At 42.0% G+C, this 21,960-nt stretch overlaps 1 protein-coding gene across 3 annotated transcripts in view; it reads right to left on the bottom strand.

Annotated features, from left to right (window-relative positions):
• Positions 1 to 16,174: 16,174 nt before the first annotated feature.
• LOC121291485 (AT-rich interactive domain-containing protein 1A-like) overlaps positions 16,175 to 21,960 on the bottom strand; it is a 138,051-nt gene continuing 132,265 nt past the window's right edge. For all 3 annotated transcript variants that reach the window (XM_041212726.1, XM_041212727.1, XM_041212728.1), the window contains exons 19-20: positions 21,594 to 21,724; positions 16,175 to 18,993 (exon numbers count right to left, since the gene is read on the bottom strand). In XM_041212726.1, coding sequence (XP_041068660.1) covers positions 17,293 to 18,993; positions 21,594 to 21,724 — 1,832 coding nt within the window. In that variant the 3' untranslated portion in view covers positions 16,175 to 17,292. The remainder of the gene's footprint in view (positions 18,994 to 21,593; positions 21,725 to 21,960) is intronic.

Here is a 21,960-nt window from a genome sequence, read left to right as displayed (position 1 = left end):
TTTAAGAAAAACCTCAATGCCTCTAAGCCCTCTCTCTTCTCATTACAGCTCTCATCTCCATTGTATCAACACTGTGTTCAATGTAGCTCTTATGTTTCTTCTCATCCCCCAAGCTGCAAATACACAAGCTTGCACATTCTTCCTCCTTCCTACAGTCTCACTGTTTAAAATATTTAATCAAATTCTCTTAAACCCGTTCATCTTGAAGATGTCTTGCACTGTGAACCCAACTCAAATTCTCTCTCTATTTCAGGAAACTAGGAGCAAGATAATGCAGATGCTAGAGAACTGAAACAGAAAACACTACATACTCTCAGCAGGTCAGACAATATTTGACGGGACAATCTGACATGGAGTGGGGGGTTGGGGGAGGGGAGGGGGGGTTGGTGGTGGCGATGTGACCATCCTCAGAATTGAGAAAAAAAATCTTTGCAAGAGGTCAACAAAATCTCAGCAGCAAAGGGGCAATGTTGAAATAACTATTTTTGGAACAGACCAGATTCAAATTGCTCAAGTTATTGGCTTTTACCAGCTTCCAGGATGTGCGTTTGGGACAGGAAGTATGACTGCTGCTTTTCTCCTGCATTATCGAAGATCTTGGTAAACGTATCTCCATTGGTCTCTTCTGTTTACCTACTAAGTTAAATCAACCTTCATCCCGGATGGTTGGTTTGATCTTAAACCATCTGAATTCCAGGAAGATCTCTATTCCTGATGGTAATCCTCCCCTAGGCTAAAGATGTGCTTTCAACTTTTCCTGTCCAATGCCAGTTGACCTTTCCACCCACGTCATATTATGCTCACCTTTATCCTTACCCTAGAAGAGGGGTTTCCCTTACCTATAAAATTATTGTCTTCACTGCTTTCACCTCAGCAATTTCTAATTATGGAAGCTGTGAACTTTCAGCTAAGTTAAATGTTGTGGGGGGCAAGGGAGAAAAAACATTCATTACTAAGCAGGCACAAATTTATAAACAAGGGAAGTGGTGAGAATTATTTTACAGACAATCTCCTTCAAAGGCATCTTTAAAAGTCTAATCAAGGTACATCAATTCCCCTCTTTTATGGCTTTACCCATAAAGTTCTTCATCTATTACTTTCCTGGCCTTGCTAACTCCACTAACCTCAAGTCAAGTCGGACACCTTCTCACCTCCAAAGCTGACTGCTAGCCATTTCTTCTGTTGCTCTGAACAATTCATGTTTCTATCTCTTGGAGGGGCTCTTTGAACACCGTTTCTGCACTCCTACACAGAAGTAAAAGCTTGCCCAATAGTAAATCTATCCATCTAGCCTGCAACTATGCTCTTAGTTCATTACTTTTCCCTTGTGTTACATGCTGTCCTTTCTCTCCTATGATGGTGAAATCAGATTCATCGGTCCCCGACACTTATTTTTGCCATAATCTCAAAACTCCAGGGGTCCTTTCTTTCTTTCTTTTTTCCCTTCTGTAACTTTCAGGCTTCCAGATTACCCCAGTCTTCTCCTGTGTTCTTTTCAACCCCTTTGGTATCCTTCTACCTTGGGAACCCAAGTTCAGAATCAGATTGTGAGGCAGTTTGTTCAGAACTGGTAAAAGATATTTTTTATGCAAATTCCAGCCCTTATGAAAATTTGTAGCTCATTGCGGTGGGACATGGGAGAACTTTCATAAATTCAGCCAATGGCTTTCATGTTAGACTGAAGTAAGAGTTATGATGGTACTGCAGTTGATTTACATATGGACTTTCATAGGGAATTTGATAAAAGTACCGCATTACAGGCTTATTTGTAAAAAAATGCAAAAAGGATTAAAGTACAGTGGTAATTAGGGTACTCAATTGGCTACAGAATAATTGACGGCACAGGAATGCTAGACCGAATGGGTTCCTTCTGTGTTGTATAATTCTACGATTCTATAGGAGGTCGAGTAATAGTAAATAAATTATTTTTCTGACTGGACAGAAATATACAGTGTTGTTTCCCCCTCCCCCTACCCACCAGGGATTGGTGTGAGAACCATTGTTTTTATTATTGTATATAACCTGGACTTGGATACATGGAGTGCAATTTTGAAGTTTTCAAATAATGCAAATGTTGACATCATAGTCAATAGAGAGCATTATAGTAATAGACTTTAGATGGATACAGAGACTGGTGAGATGGGCAGATTTAATTTAGTGCCAATGAGTGTGAAGTCATGTATTTTGGGAAGAACAACATGGAGAAGCATATTCTAAACAGTATTATTTTGTGTCAGTGCCAATTCACAAATTGGTATAGGTGGCAGGGCAAGTTGATAAGGCAGTTAAGCATATGAGATATATTTGGTTTTGTAAATAAGGAGATTGAATACAGTAATCATGTCACACCTTTACAACTCATTAATTAGACCTCAGCTGTGAAGCATTGTGTATGTGTCTGGATACCAAACTTTAGGATGTCAAGTCAGTGGACAGGGTAGAGGAGTTTTATCAGGATAATACCAAGAATGAGGGATTTCAGCTGTGGAGAGAGATTAGAGAAGCTGGGATTGCTCACCTTAGAGCAGAGAAGGTAAGGGGAGACCTAATAATCAAAATTCGAAATGGTTCTGATGGAGCAACTGTTTCCTCTGGGTGGGTCAGGAACCAGAGATCATCAATTTAAATTAATTAGCAAAAGTAAAGGGGAAATGTATTACCTGAAAGACTGCTGGAAGCAGATTCCATAGGAAATTTCAAGAAGGCAATTAGATATGCATTTGAAGAGAACTAATCTGCAGGGTTATGGGAGAAAAAGCTTCACATGGAACTCAACTGGGCAGTTCTTTTAATGAACCTGCATATGCTTGGTGGGCTAAGCGGCCTCCTCCTGTTCATCTATTTGATTTCTCAACAGCTGTCGACAGTTACCTTAAGTCAAATGCATTTGGTGAATTGAGGCATTTAGCCAGGTATTAGCACAGGTAAATATGTCTGATGGTGAATTAGTCTTCAATGTAATCGGGCTAGGCTACAATAGACACTGACAACATGCTTTCCGTCAGATAATGACTATAAACTGAAGCCAGTAGCATTTGCGAGATAAACTGTAATGGCTGTTTTTGCTGAAAGGAGAGTAAGAGGAGTGACCAGGATAAAAACAGGCCTGAAAGCGGACCTGAAGGAGAATGAGAAGCAGTGAGTCAGAAACAGGAGCTTCAAACGTTAGCAAAAAAAAAATCAAGGAATCACTTCAAAGGACAATGATTGGTTGGTAAGCATTGTAATTTTGCTCTTTAAGTCAATCTCAGACCTAAGAATCTGTAACCTATTATTTTATTAAATTAAATTAATCTATAAATAAAATAATCCACTGAGCAATAATTTTGGCTAATTAAACAAGTAAACAGTTTAGGCCGACATGGCAAGGCAGCAGGGTGTGCCATAGTTGCAGCATGTGGAAGCTTCCAGTCAGCATTGCGGTCCCAACCACATCTGCAGAAGTATCTGCCACTCTAGGAACTCAACTCAGAGTTGTTAGGCTGGAGTCCGAGCTGCAGACATTGTGGGACATCAGGAAGGGGCAGAGTTACCTGGGCACTTGCACACCAGGTTAAATAGTACTTTACAATCAATGGTTAGGAACAGGAAGGTATGACTGCGAGCCAGATGGTAATGAGGACTCAGGATGTAACAATGGGAGGAGCCTCAGCCCTTACTTTTGACCAACTTGAATGAATACTTGCTGCCTGCTGCATGAGAACAAGGACTGCAGGGCAGGTGGGCAAAGTGACCATAGCACCATGGTGCAGGAGCCATTCAAGTCACTCCCCTTACCACAAAAAGGAATGTGGTAGTGATAGGGGACAATATAGTCAGGGGAATAGATATTGTTCTCTGCAGCCGAGTCTAGGAATTCTAAAGGATGTGTTGCCTGCCCAGTACCAAAGTTTTGGGCATCTCTTCACAGCTAGGAAAGAACGTGGGATGGGATGGAATAGACAGTATCCAGTTGTTGGGGTCCATATAGGAACCAATGACATAGGTAGAACAAGAGAGAGGTTCTGTAGAGGGAGTTTGAAAAACTGGGTTCTAAATTATTAAGCAGAACCTCAAGGGTAATCATCTGGGCTCCACCTGAGCTGCACACAAATTGGCATAGGGTCAAGCAGTTTAGGGAATTAAACATGTGACTCAGAGTGGTATGTGTTGGGGAAGGAAACAGGTAAAGGAGTTCAATTGCTAATTATTAGTTAACAACCGAAGTACTCATTTGGTTGTATAAAACGGATAACAGGTGAGACAAGTTCCCTCTGTAGAGAGTTTTATTTCTGATGCAAAAAACTCTATCAGAAGGAATCTCTCTTGGTCTCGGTCTTTATTGCCAAATAGCTATTGGAGCTTAACAGTGGTAGCAGAGAATGGTTGCTGCTTGTAAGTATAAAAAAACTATGCCAAGGTATCGAATATGGACAGACTTCTGATTTTGACGTGAGTTAATTTTAGGGGCAGACATAGTGATAGAACAGATGCCAGGAGCGCTAAAAAAAAAACTCATTGGAAAACATTTCTTTCTGGCAGCGTTCATGGCACAAATGAGTCTTTCGGCAGTAAGACAGAAAATGGACGATCCGATGTTAACGGGATGGTGAGATTGTCTAAAAACAGGATGCAGGAGTTAGTACAAAAGGAGATTTGTAACTAGAAACAATGAGGACAGAAATACTTTTGACAGTTATGGCAGAAGAAAAGAATTGGGGAATGACAACAAAAGGATGAACACCAGAAATGCCCAGAGTATGGTCAATTGGTGTTTTAAATGCGATTCAAAATACGAACTGTCCTAAACGATATAATGTGTTTGAAATTAAACACGAGACAGAAGACTCGGAAGAAGAACTTGGAGATATTGACCAAAGAGAGGGCACTGTATTAGGTACCAGAAGTTTCAGCCCAGTGATGAATCTCTCTGGTTGCTGAGGTTGACAGGGTATCTGAAGATGGACACAGTAATGTGGACAAAAGATTTGTCTCAGAGGACAACTGCCAAAAACTGGTTAAATACACAAGATAAAAGACAGGAGGTTAGGCCTATGGACTGGGAATGAAAACATAGTATTAGTTCAGACAATGGGTCTAGAACATGCCTCTAGGAAGAGGTCGCTAAATAAACATGTATACGGTTTAAACGACACCACCAGAGTTTGGCATTTTTCAGTGAGGTCAGTTTTCTTAAAGTCGGGCTGTCTTCAGTTGGAAGCAGACCCGGCAATGTTTTATTAGCACCATGAGGCATGTAGATGATTTTTTGTGGGGAGGTAGTAGTGAATTTGAAATGGTCGTCATTCATGGGCTCAGAACGGAGTTCGAAATTGGAAGTCAGGATTCTGGTTTGTTTAAAAACAATGGATTGGAGATCAGGCAGAGCAGATCACACGTCATTTTACTTCAGCAATCCTATTTAGAGAACATCAATCCCATTGCAATTAGACATGGTAAGGCCTCTCAAAGATACAGCGGTTTCTGAAGCAGAAAAAGAGGAACTCAGAAGTCTAATTGGGTAACTCAATTGGCTAGGCAAACAAACAAGGCTGAACATCAGTTTTGACGTTTTGGAATTGAGCACTAAAATGAATGATCCCGAGGTTGAAGAAATCATTTGAGCAAACAAAAACACTGACAAAGTGAAAAATGGAGCAGTGTGTTTTGAAATTCCCATCTTTGGGTGATCTTGAAAAATGAAACTGTTTAGTGATGCATCTTATGCAAATCTATGTGATGGATTTTTGAGTGCGGGAGCATTTATAATATTTCTCATGGGGGGGAGAAAGGTAAGTTGCCCTTTGGCACAAGAATCTAAAAAGATACGAAGAGTTGTAAAAAATACATAGGCAGTGAAGCAGTAGATATGGCATTCTGTATCTCAAAAATGCTGGCAGATATTTTAAGTGGAAAAGGTATTCTGGAATGGTACCTATCGAATGTCTTATAGGCAATTAGTCACTTTGGGAAAATGCTCACTCTATGAAATGTGTTCATGAAAAAAAATTGCAAATTTACATTGCAAGCTTAAAGCCGATGCTTGAGAATAAGGGGATTGCCTAGATTAAATGGATTGATAGCAGCGACCAATTATCTGACTACTTCACAAAGAGCGAGCTAGCTCCAAAAAGTTATTAGAGGTCCTCAAATAGGGACATCTTTATCTTTAAGACAACAAAAAGGAATATTCCTTTTGTGTGGACATATGTGTTCTTTCTTTATAAGAGGGGAATCTGTTGGGGAAGGAAACAGTTAAAGAAGTTCAATTACTAATTATTAGTTAATAACCTAGGTGCCCATTTGTTTTTATATAAATAAAACAAGTGAGACAACTTCCCTCTGTAGAGTGTTTTGTGTACCAGAAATAAAACTCTATCCGAATGAGGCTGTCTTGGTCTTGATTGCCAAACAGCTATTGAAGCTTAACAGTGTGGGAAAAAAGGGTTTAAATTCATGGGCTGCTGGCACTAGTACTCGGGGAAGAGGGAGCTGTTGAATTGGGATAGGCTCAACTTAAACTGGGCTGGGATCATCATCTCGGTGAATTGTGGAACTAGGGCTGTGGATAGGACTTTAAACTAAAAGGGGGTGGGAGGTTCAGGTGAAGGGAAATTAAAAAATTTAAAGCCAAGGCAGCAGAGCAGTGTAGCATTTTGGGTAAAGACAAGCAGAGTGAGACAGAAAGAAACAGAGTAATGGTAATAGTGCATCAACGAATAGCACCAAGCAAGGTACAGTGTTTAAAAAAAAAGGTTTTTTTCTGAATGCATGAAGCATTAATGATAAGACAAACACGTGGCACAGAGATAAATGGTTTAGACTGAACTTCCATTAGAAACATAGTTACAAAGTGACCAAGGCTTTGAAGAAAGTATACTAGATTGCACAACATTTTGAAAAGGCAGGTGGAATGGGAAAGGAGGTAGAAAGACCCTGATAATAAAAGATGACACAAAGACAGTAGTAAGAAAGGATTTTGGCTCAAAAGGTCAGGATGTAGAATCAGTATGGGTCAAGATTAGGAATAACAAAGGTCAGAAGATGTTGGTGGGCCTAGTTTGTATGTCCCCTAACAGTAATTATATCATTGGATAGAGTATTAGTAAAAAAATAATTTGAGGTTATTACAAAAGCAATGTAATAATGACAGGGTCTTTACTCTTCATATAGATTGGATAAATCAAATTGGCATAGCTAATCTGGAAGATGAATTGGATTGGTAGAATGCTTTCACGACCGTTTCTTGGAAAATAATACATTGTGCAATTGACTAGAGATAAAGCTATTTTAGATCTAGTATTATAGCACAAGGCAGGGTTAATAACAATCTGAGTAAAAGATCCTCTAGGAAAAAGTGATCACAATACAACTGAATATCATTAAGTTTCAGAATGAAGCACTTGAGCTCAAAACAAAAATCTTGAGCTTGAACAAAATCAATTATAGAGGAATGAGAGGAACATAACACTTAAAAAGCACTTTTTAGAAATTGTTTCACAGGATATGAGCAGTGCTGGCTGGGGTAGTATTTGTTGCCCAGTGATGGTGAGCTGCCTTCTTGAACCACTGCAGTCTATCTGGTGCCGGTATACCCACACTGCTGTTAGGGAATGTGTTCCAGGATTTTGACCCACCGACCATGTAGGAATAGTGATATAGTTCTAAGTCAGGATGGTGTGTGGCTTGGAGGGGAACATGCAGGAGGTGGTGGTGTTCCCATATATCAGCTGCCCTTGTCCTTTTAGCTGCTACAAGTTGCAGGTTTGGAAGATGCTGTTGAAGGAGGCTTGATGAATTGCTGTAGCGCATCTTTTGGATGGTACGAACTGTTGCCATGACGTTGGGGGACAAAATGAGTGTTTAAACTGGTGGATGGGGTGCCAATCAAGCAGGCTGTTATGTCCTGGATGGTATCAAGCTTCTTGAATGTTGTTGGAGCTGCACTCATCCAGACAAGTGTGAAGTAGTCCATCATACTCTTGACCTGTGCCTTGTAGATGGTGGATAGGATTTGAGGAGTCAGGAGGTAAATTACCTGCTGCAGGATTCCTAGCTTCTGACCTTTCTTGTAGCCACAGTATTTATAAGGCTAGTCCAGTTCAGTTTCTGGTCAATGGTAATCCCCAGGATGTTGATAGTGGGAGATTCAGCAATGGTAATGCCATTGAATGTCATGGGGCAATGATTAGATTCTCTCTCGTCGGATATGGTCATTGGCTGGCACTTATGGTGTGAATGTTACTTGTCAGCCCAAGCCTGGATATTGTCCAAGTCTTGCTGCATTTAGACATGGGCTGCTTCAGTATGAGGAGTCGCGAATGCTGAACATTGTGTAATCATCAGCAAACAGTCCCATTTCTAACCTTATGATGGAAGGGTCATTGATGAAACAGTGGAAGATGGTTGGGACCTAGGACACTAGCCTGAGGAACTCCTGCAGTGATGTCCTGGAACTTAAATGTTTGGCCTCCAACAATCATCATTTGTGCTAGGTATGACTCCAACTAGGAGAGAGTGCCCCCCCACCCCCACCCCCAAAACACTCGGTCAAATGCTGCCTTGATGTCGAGGGCAGCCACTCTCACCTCACCTCTGGCATTTACTCTTTTTAATCCATGTTTGAGCCAAGGCTAATGAGGTCAGCAGCTGAGTGGCCCTGGCGAAACACAAACTAAGAAGGTTATTGTTAAGCAAGTGCTGCTTGATAGCACTGTTGATGACCCCTTCCGTCACTTTATTGATGATCAAGAGTAGACTGATGACGCGATAATTGGCCAAGATGGATTTGTCCTTTTTGTGTACAGGACATACCTGGGCAATTTTCCACATTGCTGGGTAGGTGCCAGTGTTGTAACTGTACTGAACAGCTTGGCTAGGGACACAGCAAGTTCTGGAGCACAAGTCTTCAGTACTTTTGCCAGAATATTGTCAGGGCCAATAGCCTTTGCAGCATCCAGTGCCTTCAGCTGTTTCTTGATATCACGTGCAGTGAATAGAATTGGCTGAAGACTGGCACCTGTGATGCTGGGGATCTCTGGAGGAGGCTGAGATGGATCATCCACTCGGTGCTTCTGGCTGAAGATTCTTGCAAATGCTTCGGCCTTATCCTTTGCACTGATGTGCTGGGTTCCCCCATCATTGATGGGGATATTTGTGGAGCCTTGCCTTCTCCTCCAATGAGTTGTTTATTTGTCCACCACCATTCACGACTGGATGTGGCAAGACTACAGTGCCATCTGATACATTTGATGTGGAATCGCTTAGCTCGGTCCCTCACTTGCTGCTTATGCTGTTTGGCATGCAAGTGGTCCTATGTTGAAGCTTCAGTGAGTTCACAAATTTTTAGGTATACTGCTCCTGCCATACCCTCCTGCACTCTTCACTGAACCAGGGTTGATCCCCTGGCTTGATGGTAATGGTAGAGTGTGGGATATGCTGGGCCATGAGGTTACAGACTGTGGCTGAGTACAATTCTGCTGCTGATTGCCTACAGTGCCTCATGGATGCCCAGTCTTGAGTTGCTAGAACTATTTGAAATCTATCCCATTTAGCACAGTGGCAGTGCCACACAACACGATGGAGGATATCCCCAATGTGAAGACAGGGCTTAGTCTCCACAAGGATACTGTCATGGGCATGCATCTGTGGCATGCAGGTTGGTGAGGATGAAGTCAAGTATGTTTTCTCCTTTTTGTTGGTTCCCTCACCACCTGCCGTAGATGTAGTCTAGCATCTATGTCCTTAGGACTTGATCAGTTCAGTCAATGGCGGTACTATCCAACCGCTCTTGGTGATGGATACCAAAGTCCCACACCCAGAGTACATTCTGCTCCCTTGCCACCCTCAGTGCAGTTTGGTACAACTGAGTGGCTTAGTAGACCATTTCAGAGGGCGTTTAGGAGTCAACCACATACTGTGGATCTGGAGTCACATTAGGCCAGACCAAGTAAGGACAGCAGATTCCCTTCCCCAAAGGACATTAGTGAACCAGATGGGGTTTTTTTATTCAGTCATGGGATGTGGGCGTCACTGGCTAAGCCAGCACTTATTGTCAATTCCTAATTGCCCTCGAGTGATGGTGAGCTGCCTTCTTGAACCGCTGCAGATCATGTGGTGTAGGTACACCCACTGTGCTGTTAGGGAGGGATTTCCAGGATTTTGACCCAGTGATAGTGAAAGAACAGTAAAAAGTTTCCAAGTCAGGATGATCAGGATGGTGCTGCCACTGTGCATTGGTGGTGGAGGGAGTGAATGTGTGTGGATGCAGCGCCAATCAAGTGGGTTGCTTTGTCCTGGATGGTGTCAAGCTTCTCTACTGTTGTTGGAGCTGCACTCATTAAGGAAAGTGGAGAGTATTCCAGGACACTGACTTGTACCTTGTAGATGATAGACAGGGTTTGGGAAGTCATGTGGAGAGTTACTCGCTGCAGGATTCCTAGCCTCTGACCTGGTCATGTAGCCACAGTATTTATTGGCTAATCCAGTTCAGTTTCTGGTCAATGGTAAACCCAGGATGTTGATCATGGGGGATTCAGTGATGGTAATGCCACTGAATATCAAAACAATCAAGATTGGTTTCATAGTCATCGTTAGACTTTTAATTCCAGATTTTTATTGAATTCAAATTGTACCATCTGCCGTGGTGCGATTCCAAGCCGAGTCCCTGGAGCATCACCCTGGGTCTCTGGATTATTCCAGTCACAATACCACTACGCCAGCATCTCCAACCTCTGAGGAGCCAGGAATGGTACTGAACATTTGCACACCAGCGAACATACCCAGTTCTGACCTTATGGAAGGAAGGTCATTGATGAAGCAGCTGATGTTTAGGCCTACACCACAACTGAGGAATGCCTGCATCGATGTCCTGGAACCAAGGTGATTGGCCTCCAACAACCAGAACCATCTTTCCTTTGCCCTAGGTAGGACTTCAACTTGGATTTGCACTTGAAGTGTTGTAACCCTCAAGCTTATGGAACAAGATCTGGGAAGTGGGATAAGGCTGGATGGCTTCTTGTCAGCTAGTGTGGATATGATGGGCCAAATGGCCTCTTTCTATGATTCGGAGGAGCAAGCTGGGTGCCAGATTGAATAAAAAGACAATGGTATGGCAGTAAATAATTAAGAGAGAAAATTTTGTCCAACAAAAATATGTTCCAATAAAAAAAACTTGAGGGAAGTTAAGGTTGTATTAGGTTAAAAAGGCTTATAATTTTGAACAGAACAGTTATATACATGAGGATTGGGAGAGTTTTAGAAATTAGCAAAAGTTGATAAGAAGGAAGAAAAAGAGAATGAGTAAATTAGCCAAGAACAAGAAAATGGATTGTAAGAGCTTTTGAAGTATAGAAAAAGGAAAGTAGTTAAAGGAAACATTGGTCCCTTGGAGGCAGAGACGGGATAAATTATCATGGGGAATAATAGAAATGTTGAACAAATATTTTGTGGCTGTCTTCATAGTTCAAGATGTAAATTACATACCATAAATAAAAGGTGATATCAAGGCACTTGAAAGAGTCAGAGCTTAAAGTAGTTAACACTAGCAGAGAAAAAGTACTAGACAAATATAAGGGACTACAAGCTGACGAACTCCCAGGATCTGGTGGCCTATATCCTAGATTTCAAAAAGAGATAGTTGCAGAGATAGTGAATGTGTTGGTTACAGTCTTCCAAGATTCCTTAGATTCTAGAATAGTCCCAGAGGCCTGGAAGTTAACAAAACTCAACCATCACTATAAGAAAACAGAGATCTAACTGCAGGACAGTTAGCCTGAGCCTGACATCAGTTATTGGGAAAATGCTGGAATCTATTAAGGAAGTCTCAATGCATGTAGAAAATCATAGTATGATCAAAGTCAACACAGTTTACAAAAGGGAAGTCATGTTTGACAAATTTATTGAAGTTTTTTGAAGATGTAACCAGTTGGTTGGAAAAGGGGAGCCAGTAGATGTCGTAACTTGGATTTCCAAAAGACATGCGATAAGGTGCCATACAACTGATTCATACACAACAAAGGTTCAAGGAGTTGGGATAATATTAGCATTGATGAAGGATTAGTTAACAAACAGAAAGCAGAGAGTAGGGATAAATAGGGCATTTTTAAGTGGGCAAGTTGTAACTAGTGTAGTGCCGCATGGATAAGTGTGGGGCCTCCGCTATTTACAAGCTACATCAATGATTTAGGTGAAGCAACCAAGAATAATGCATTCAAATTTGCTGAAGATTCAAAGATGGTGGGAACGTGAGCTGCGAGGACACTGAGGATACAAGAGATATAGACAGGTTACAAGAGTGAATAATGGTGGTAGATGGGATGAAATGTAGGAAAATGTGAGCTTATTCACTTTGGTAGGAAGAATAAAAAAGTTTTTTTTAAAAAAAATGTTTGAAACTCCTAAATATTAATGTTCAGAGATGTGGGTGTACTTTTCCAAGGAAAACAAAGTTAGCATGCAGGTACAGCAAGCAATTAGGAAGGCAAATTTCATATCAACCTTTATTGCAAGGGGATTGGAGTATAAGAATAAAAGTCAGTCTTGCTACAATTGGACAGGGCTTTAATGAGACCATACCTAGATTACAGTGCACTGTAATAAAAACAGAAAATGCTGGAAAAACTCAGCAGTCTGGCAGTATCTGTAGAGAGAGAAAGAGTTAACATTGAGTCCGTATGACTCTTCTTCAGAGCTCTGTGCACTGTGGTCTCCATGTCTAAGGAAGGATATACTTGCCTTGGAAGCAGTACAACAAAGGTTCACTGGATTGGTTCCTGGGGTGGGTGGGCTGTCCAATGAGAGGCTGAGTAAATTGGGCCTATGCCCTGAAGATCAGAAGAGGTAATCTCATTTGAAACGTATGAAGTTCTGAAGGGGCTTTAACATGCTAGATACAGAGAGGTTGCTTCCCCTGGTTGGAGAACCGGAGGAGGAGGGGATGGGGCAAGAAGAAGCGGGCAGTCTCAGGATAAGAGGTCAATCATTTAGAACTGAGGGAGGAGAAATTTCTCGGAGTTGTGATTCTTTGGAATAGCCTACCCAGAGCTGTGGATGCTCCATTACTGAGTATATTCAAGACTGAGATCAATAGATTTTTTTGATCTCTCAGAGAATCAAGGGTTATAGGGAGCTTCATTGTTGAGTATATTCAAGGCTGAGAGAGCTATTTGGTGTCTCGAGGAATCAAGGGATATGTGGAGCAGGCAGGGAAGTGTGGTTAAGGGAGAAAATCAGCCCTAATCGTATTGAATGGCCTAATCCTGCTCCAATTTATGTTCTTATGTACTTTGCTTAGCACTTCCTGTAACTAACAAGATTGCTCCAGTACTGCATCCTACTCTTCCCTATTTAAAGTTGATCAGTGGCATCTGGTTAGTCGAGTTTAGGGTTTCCCAATAAGGGCTCCACCTTTTACAAGACCAGGTTATCCAGATAAGCTTTGCTGAATTAGCAAATTCTATGATCTTCCCTGTCATTTCAAATAGATGGAAAGTCCCTTCACAGTGCCATCCCAAAGATTGTTTCCAGGCTGAAGTTGGCACTCACTAGAACCAATATGAATCAACAGTTGAGATAAGGATCCCTTATATATGCAGACAACACCTTCAAGATCCTTTCTCTCTCTGGCTGTTCAATGTAATTGGGAGCATGCATCATATCGCATTGGTTTACTACATGTTTAAGATGGTGGATAGGGTTTACTGAAACAGTAGGCAATTCCACCAACATGTAAAATAATACACCATTATTTCATCAGAAATGCTTGAAATAGACAGTCCCAGTCTGTCGCTTGCAATGGCACCCAAAACATCGTTCATGAAGGCATTGGATAGGGTAAGAGAAAGCAACTTTGCCTCATTCCCCTTTGGAGAAATAGGTTCAGTTTCAAATACTGCCTTGTACAGGGCATTGGTGAGACCACATCTGGAGTACTGTGCACAGTTTTAAGAGAGGATATAAATGCATTAGAGGCAGTTCAGAGAAGGTTCATTCAACTGATATCAGTATGGGGGGTTATCTTATGAGGCAAAGTTGGATAGGCTGTGTCTATATCCATTGGGAGTCCAGAAGAATGAGAAGTGAGCTTAATGAAACATATAAGCTCCTGATGGAACTTGACAGGATGGATACTGAAAGCATGTTCCTCCTTTTGGAAGAGACTAGAACTAGGGAACACCATTTAAAAATAAGGGGTCACCCAGTTAAGACTCAGATGAGAAGAATTTTTTTTCTCTGAGGGTCGTGAGAGTTTGAAACTCTCTTCCCAGAGAGTGGTGGAGGCTGGGTCATTGAATATTAAGCAGAGGTAGATAACCTTTGACTCCCTTGTTAGTCAATAATCTATCAGGGGTTGGAATTGTGGCCACAATCAGAGCAGCCATGATCTTACTGAATGGCAGAGCAGGCTCAAGGGGCCAAATGGCCTACTCCTAATTCCTACGTTCATATGTTCATCTCGCCTCTGAAATTCAGCTCTTTTGTCCATGTTTGGACCAAAGCTGTAATGAGTTCTGGAGTCGAGTGGCCCTGGCGGGATTCGGCTCGGATATTAAGTGCATTAAAGCAGAATGAAGTTACAGGATTGACAGAAATTGGAGCACCTATTACCTGTCAATATAGACCAGGACTCTCAATAGTGTGGTTCAGTGTTAAATCAAATCAACAACCTATTGGGTGGAAATGCAAAAGGAAAAATTAGGGGAAATATAACATGAAAATTTAGCAAACTGTGCCTTTCCACCTCTGCTGTCATTGTGACATCATCCCACACACTGACAGTCCTGCATAGTACCAATGAGAGCAGAGTCTCTATTGGGCAGTACCAACAAAACAGAATCTATACTTGAAAGCTTTAACATGCAGATTCCCTTCGGTAAAGCTTGGATTCTAAAACCACCAAAAATGAAATATTCCTTTTTAAATTTTGTTTCTTCACCCCCTTTCTCCTGAAGGCAGTAATGCTGAATTCACAAGCAACAGTGGTCATCCAGTATTTCAGTGCACATTTCCATCAGACCATGGGGTGGTTTTTCACTCTTTTCAGATAGTGAAAAGCCAAATCTGGAGGCTAGGACAACAGTCCATGCAGTCTTGCTGCGTTAACTATCTCAGGCATGGTGACAGTGAGGGGGCTACAAGTACGCATAAACACAGACATCAGGTGCAGACAAGATTTGACTCAGTTCTGACACCCTGGCCAACAAATAGCTTGTTGACACTGTCAATGCTTACATATGTATAGTGGCAAGGGGAAAGTAAACACTCCACACCATGGAATAGTTATATCATTAACACCTTCAGGAGCAGAGAAATTTGAAGTAAAAAAAATGCACACTCAAATAATAGCAGTCTTTGTTACTGAACAGGGATTTCAGTGGAATAATTCCCATTGAATTGGATATAGATATGCAGTGGATCCATTTATAATTCAAGGTGTTGCAATGTGGTGTAGGATCTGAATCATTCTGAAGAGTTTAAGTCCTACAATTGTAATGATCTGTTAATGACTTTTGGTAGTGTTCAGTTTCTATAATCCCAGGTCGCCATTCATCACGTGTGACCTTGGACGGAAAAATGTCAGCAGGCTATTTGACTGTGGAAAGCAGCACAATGGAGCCAGATTCCAACCCCACCAAATATCTATGCAGTACTTTTGATGGTGCAACTCTGCTCATGTACACAACTCTGAACAAAGACACATCTGTTCACTTTGGCAGCTGGTCCATTAATAGACTTGCTGCTAATTATTTCTTGCATGTAGCATTTACGAACATTCTCCAGTTGCTTTTCTGGATTGGATGCGTGTTTTCAGTTTAGCTAAGTACTTCTCTAGATTCTACTCAAACATTAGAGTGGTCTATGATGGTCAACCAAATAATGGTGAGCAAGCAAAGTTTTCTGCTCAGTGCCCTTCTCCACAAACTAATACGTGTAGGCCAGAATCACAACCCTACATACTTACTGGACCTCCTTTGTCAAATGTCTCCCCTCTGCTCTGGATACTTTCCATGGACGTTAGCAGCTCAAATAGTTAATCTTCTGTGTCAGGCTCTTCTACCTTATGCAGGCAATAATCAAGCCTAAATTCTAAACATACACACAGACTGACTTCGTCTGCACCCTCTTAATACTTGTACTCTCCATAATACAAGACTCTCAACCTGGGGAAATGAACGAAAACCTCCACAGCTCTTACCAAGATTTAATGTACATTTATTCTTAACACGTGGAACATATAGTATAAAGATTTCATACTGAATAAATGATATTCATTAAGCCAAAGGAAAAAGGAGGAATTTACATCAAGTTTTAGCTACATTGTCTGAAATACAAATATGCAGATTTCATAGCACTGAAAAATCTCAAGTTGTGTTTCTTCATCATTTTTTGTGAGCTTCAACTGAACCTAAACTTTTTCCACACCTTGATTATAAAGGAAAAACGTGATCTGTTGCTCTCCTTGAACTAGAGCACAACTTTATACATACAGAAACTTGTACATTACCCTCGCAGGATATGGCCGATGGAAATAAAAGCTATCGTCACTTCTCGCTTGACCATGTCATGAAAATTGTAAACCTCATTCTACGAGAGAAGGAAAAAAAAACAACCAACTCTGAGGGTATGTGCATTGTACAACTTCTATATACAATCACAGCTCAGGGGCTGAGGCTGCAGTTTAAAACCAGTCAGGAAGTGAAAGAGGACAGTCCATACAATCAAGGGGAGGTCAGGGTGTTGTAGATACACACATGATACTTTAAAGGGGGAAAAGCCTTTTTCACGTTTACTGTAAACTAAAAAGTTTTAAAACTACAGTTTGCTGCCAAACCAGCATTTCTCAATGTGAAACATTGCTTACAGCTGGTCGAAGGTTACATACGTCTAGGGTCTAATGCGCAGGCTGTCCCCTGCATGGCATACACAGAGCTTCCGATGAGCCACCTTCCAGTGGTTAAGTTACAATTCAGAGTACAGCACTGAACCACAAAGATTTCCCAAGTCATTTAGCTTCCAAAATTTACCATAAAAACCTCGAAGCAGGGCCCTCCGGGTACGAGGCAGTCTCCCAAACTCACTGTAAACGAGACAGCAACTTTGGTTAAAAAATTTCAGACTTATACACAGGCAGCAAACATTCATTGTTTCTTTTTCCTCTGGTACTTGATCAAAATGACTACAATATCCTTCCATTGTTAAGAGTGGGCGGGGGCAGATTTTGGGAACAGAGGTGGTTTTTGCATAAATAAAGACAGAAACAGTCGATTCAAAGATCTCCACTCACGCGCACACACGGTAAGGTTCCCACGGCTGTCATGACTGGCCTATCATGAAGAGTACATCACAAATTACATTTGTAACCAGAGAGTTCAGGAGAGGCGATACAGAGATATCTAGCAGTCGTGCCTCATGCAATGTGAACTCAGAGTGGTTTTCTTCTACTTTCGCCATTGCCAGCAGGGCCTTGGCTGCCCGGCGCATCATGTCCATACTTGTTGGCTCAATAGGTGCAGTCTGCAAGTGCATGAGGCTGGGCTGACTCTGCTGGAGCTGAGTGGCAGCAAGGCTATCCTCCAAAAAACCCAGCAGGTTACTGATGCTTCCCTTCCGAACAGCAATCGCTCGGGCAGCCAGGCTATCTCCTTGTGCCAGGTTTGCCAAAAGCACCACACACATTTCACGGCACACCTGGCTTTTCCGTTCCCCAATGAGCCGGACCAATATCCCATAAAGTTTCTCCAAGCGGCTAAAAGGTGGTGTCGCCAGGATCAGGTCCACATTACTGTCCTGGATACTGAGTTTACATAAGCTCTCCAGGACAAGCCTCTGAGGGGAGAGCATTGCGTTGGGACCTAGCGTTGGGAAAGGGTCTTGGGCTTCTGCTGCAGGACACACAGCCCAATGCAACAATCCATCCAGAATTGGCAAGCAGATACTCTCCGGGTATAGAGACAGGTCCAGCTGCCCAGAAATGTTGGCCAATGTGACGAGAGTGTTTTCCCGTAATACTTCTAAACAGTCCCACCACCACTCATCACTATCGCAGCTCACACCTTCATCCTCCTCATCCTCCTTTTCGTATGTTAATGGTGCCTGTTTCCGTTCAGGGTGTTCATGGTGCTGCAGGATCAGCTTGCCCAAGATGAGCAGCAAACCAGGGTGTTTCGACATCTCTGCATCATTCCCAGGCACAAATGACAAGCTGCGGATGATATTTGATATACAAATACACCGCTTCGCTAAAGAGTCCTGCCAGTCTGCCATCATACATAGCGGTACCTCATCCCGGCTGCAAGGCTCGTCTTCAAGAATTTTGATATTTTTATGATTTTGTGCCTGGTGAATAGCAAAAGGAAACTTGCTGTTCTCAGTGTTCCCCTCTGTTGAACCATTTACAGCCTCTTTGTTCAAGGAGCCGGGCCTTGCTGACAGAACATCATCCATGGTCGCAGTTATGCTTTTCTCAGGCTCCTCAACCATTGCTGTTGTCTCAGTTTCTCCCTCTGCTGTCCCTTTTTTGCTCTCAGCTGTGTGCCTTTTCACAGATCCTGCACGGACGGTTGTTCGTTTTCGTAGCGGTACCTGTGTCTTACCCTCAAAGTGGGTTTGGATGTGTTCTGTAGTGTCACCTCCCCCGATCTGCCAGTGTAGCAATCCACTTTCAAACTCCTGCACCCTGCCCAACTTATCTGAGCGATCCACCACAAATTGGTCACTCTTTCTAACTATTTTCACAGGAAGTCTATCAAACTTGCTGATGTGCTTGGGATTCTCCTCTGTGCTTTCGATGGCCGTGATATCCTCGGTCAGGTTAGCTGCCATTTCCTCCTCGCTGATAAAGTACTCATCTTCCCCTGCCTCAAGCTCTGACTGCAGCTTTACTTTCCCAAACTGCTCTGGATCCAGTAGTGTCTTTTGGCCAGGGTCTCCGATCTCATACTCTTTCAGGATTCCAAATATCTCAATCAAGCATCGCCTGAAATATTCCACCAGAAGCTCCAAGAAGCCGGGTAACTGCGGAAAGATAAAATAGAGGTAAAGGATCAATAAACACAGACTAGCATGTCTAAGCAGAGTCCAGTGAAAGGTGAGCAGGACACAATACAAAATCCCAACTTTGTGCCTGTTCACTTAAATCATGGAACAAACAAACCTCGGACTTGAACCACATTTTGCTTGTGTACCAGTTCTTGGTGTTGACAGCACAATAAGTCTGAAGTCTGGAAGCACGAATGTCTGCGCAGAGGACCAAGACAAACAGGGGTTGCAACAATTCTGTACTGGCACTGTTACACAGCTTTACTGCATAAGTTAGCACAGAATCAACCCAAAAACAAACTTCCATTAATTTAAATAGATTTTCCTTACATCCTTAGCAACTTTCTCTCCCTTTCTGAAGCTGTCTCATACTGGCGTGCTTATTCATGGACAATACTTCAACCAGGTGACCATTATTCAGACAAACCCTGACATGAGTGTTCAAAGAATTAACAGCACGGAAGACCATTCAGCCCATCATGGGTGTTCTGAACCTTTGAAAGAACGAACCAATTAATTCCATCACCATCACACCCCCCCCACTCCCTTTCCTTTAGCCCTTCAAACATTTTCCTTTTCAAGCATGGATCCATTCCCTTTTTGAATGTCACTATTGAATCTGCTTCCACCGCCCTTTCTGGCAGTGCATTCTAGATCACAAAAACTCACCATGTAAATAAAATTTCTCATCTCCGCTCTGATTCTTTTGCCAAATATTTTAAATCTTGTGTCCTCTGGTTATTGACACTTTTGCTATCTACTCTATCAAAACCCTTCATGACTTTGAATGCTTCTATCAAATGTCCCTTCAACTTCTGCTTTAAGGAGAACAACCCAAGTTTCTCCATCTCTCTGCAAACTTAAATCCTTTATTTCTGGTACCATTCCAATAAACTCTTTTCTGCAACTTCTCAGAGGCTTTGGCATCCTTCCTGAAGTGTGATACCTAAAACTGAACAAATTACTCCAGCTGAGGCCTAAATAATGATTTATAAAGATTTGGCATAACTTCCTTGCTTCTTGCACTACATGCCAGTTTATAAATACAAAAAGAAGCTTCTCAACTTATCCTGCCACTTTCAAATTTTCACAATATTTAACCCCTGGAAGCGTTGCAGAAGAGTTGCATCAATACAGACACAATCAGTCAAATGGCTTGTCCTGTACTGTAAATTTAATATTTCCAACTCTGCCATTGGTCACTAAATAAACAGAGGAAACCAAACTAGATGAAAGTTAACGGACTAATCCTCTTCCCTCCTGTTGAGAAAACAATCCCTCATCATTCCCTCCTATACAAGATTTTCTATTTTTCTTTTTTTGATGAATATGTATTCTGTTAAGACCTGGAATGGTTTAGGCAGTCCTAATATCAGGCTTGCTCTTATCAGCAATGCTGTGGCAGCCTCTGAGTGAAGCTTACTCAGATCTACCCTAATTAGGTTTAACTCCAACCTCCAGAGATCAGTCCGACTGACATTCACATGGTACTAGCTGTCTTGCGACCCAAGAAAGACTGCCAAGTTTGGCGAATGACTGTCGAATGAAGTGTAGCTGTGAATGTATTCATCAGGACCAGGGTTGAGAGGCTGGTTCCATGGGGCAGTAGTGAGGACATGAGAGTCCCAGTTAAACTGGATGCCAGAGTTGAGAGGACAATGTGGTAACTAATTTCACCAATCCTTCAAGCTACCCTTTTTCTGATGATGAGTTTTCTTTAACAGGACAATCATTCGGTACTTTGTGGGCAGAGTACACATGACTAGTACTGAAGCTTCAATAACCAGAAAAAAAAAAATTGACATTACACAGAACGCAGCACTGACAACTGGACATGAAGCAAAGCACACATGGATTTGCCATCCTTTCAGATTAAACCAATGTTAGGTTACTGTGTGGGTGCCCACCCCAGCCCAGCAAATTCCACTCCCCCTCCATCCCTGCCCCAAATGACAGTGCCTCCAATGCATGCTCCCAGTGTATGATGCTCACTGACCATCAGGACCAAAGTTTATAGAATACCCTCAAAAAATATTCAGCTTGATGAATTCAGAGTGCTTGTTGGCGATGGTGTTCCAGTATATTTCTGGTAATATCTCAATACAGTTCATAGGTTTTACTAAATCAAGGAGACACTGTGCCCAAGACAGGAAGGCATTTTAAGTTAAACTTAAATGTTAAATATATAAAGTTGAAGAAAAGGGCCACATTTCTCTGCATACATTTCAGGTCTCCTTGTCTCCAAAGATGTGAGGGGAAGACAGCAAGAATAAGGAAACGTGTATAGGAGAGTGAACGCACATGAAAGCCACTGCACCTCTCAGCAGTTTGTACCTTTTCAAAGTCACATGTTCCAACTGGTGTGCAAGTCCATCCAGAGCCACTTGATGTCTGGACAATTCACGACCAGCTGAATCACTATTGCAGCAAATTTATTCTATCTTGATTGGTACCAGAGAGCAGGACACAGACACTCATTGTGCAGGAGACAAACTCATATCAGATTTCAATCCCAAATGCTACCTTGAGTAATCAGATTCTGTTCCAGGTTGCAAGCTTTGCTCACTGTTACTCACCTGCGAGAGTGTGAAGGTAGCTACACTGCTATCATCATACAGTAAAATATTAATGGTGTCCAAGGCCCAAGTACTTTCAGCTAGGAGGCCAGACTTAAGGGACATCATCACCCGCCAAGCCTCTGGGGTGCCTGGGAATGGAACACAAAGAAGAATGCTGCTTAAACCACAATTTGGGGAAAGTTCATCAAATTCACAACACATGTCCGTCTTGAGCATTAGAGTGCATTTGCAACCTTTCTCATCACTCTAGTAAATACTATGGTCAATGATTGCATTTTTTTTTTAAATTCCCTTGTTCCCTCCTCAGTTGAAATATACGGCCTTAACATTTTACTTCTCTCTGTACCTTCACTTGTGTTGCCGT

Source organism: Carcharodon carcharias, chromosome 19, assembly GCF_017639515.1.
Source record: "Carcharodon carcharias isolate sCarCar2 chromosome 19, sCarCar2.pri, whole genome shotgun sequence".
Lineage (NCBI taxonomy): Eukaryota > Metazoa > Chordata > Chondrichthyes > Lamniformes > Lamnidae > Carcharodon > Carcharodon carcharias.
This window is presented reverse-complemented; position numbering and strand designations above follow the sequence as displayed.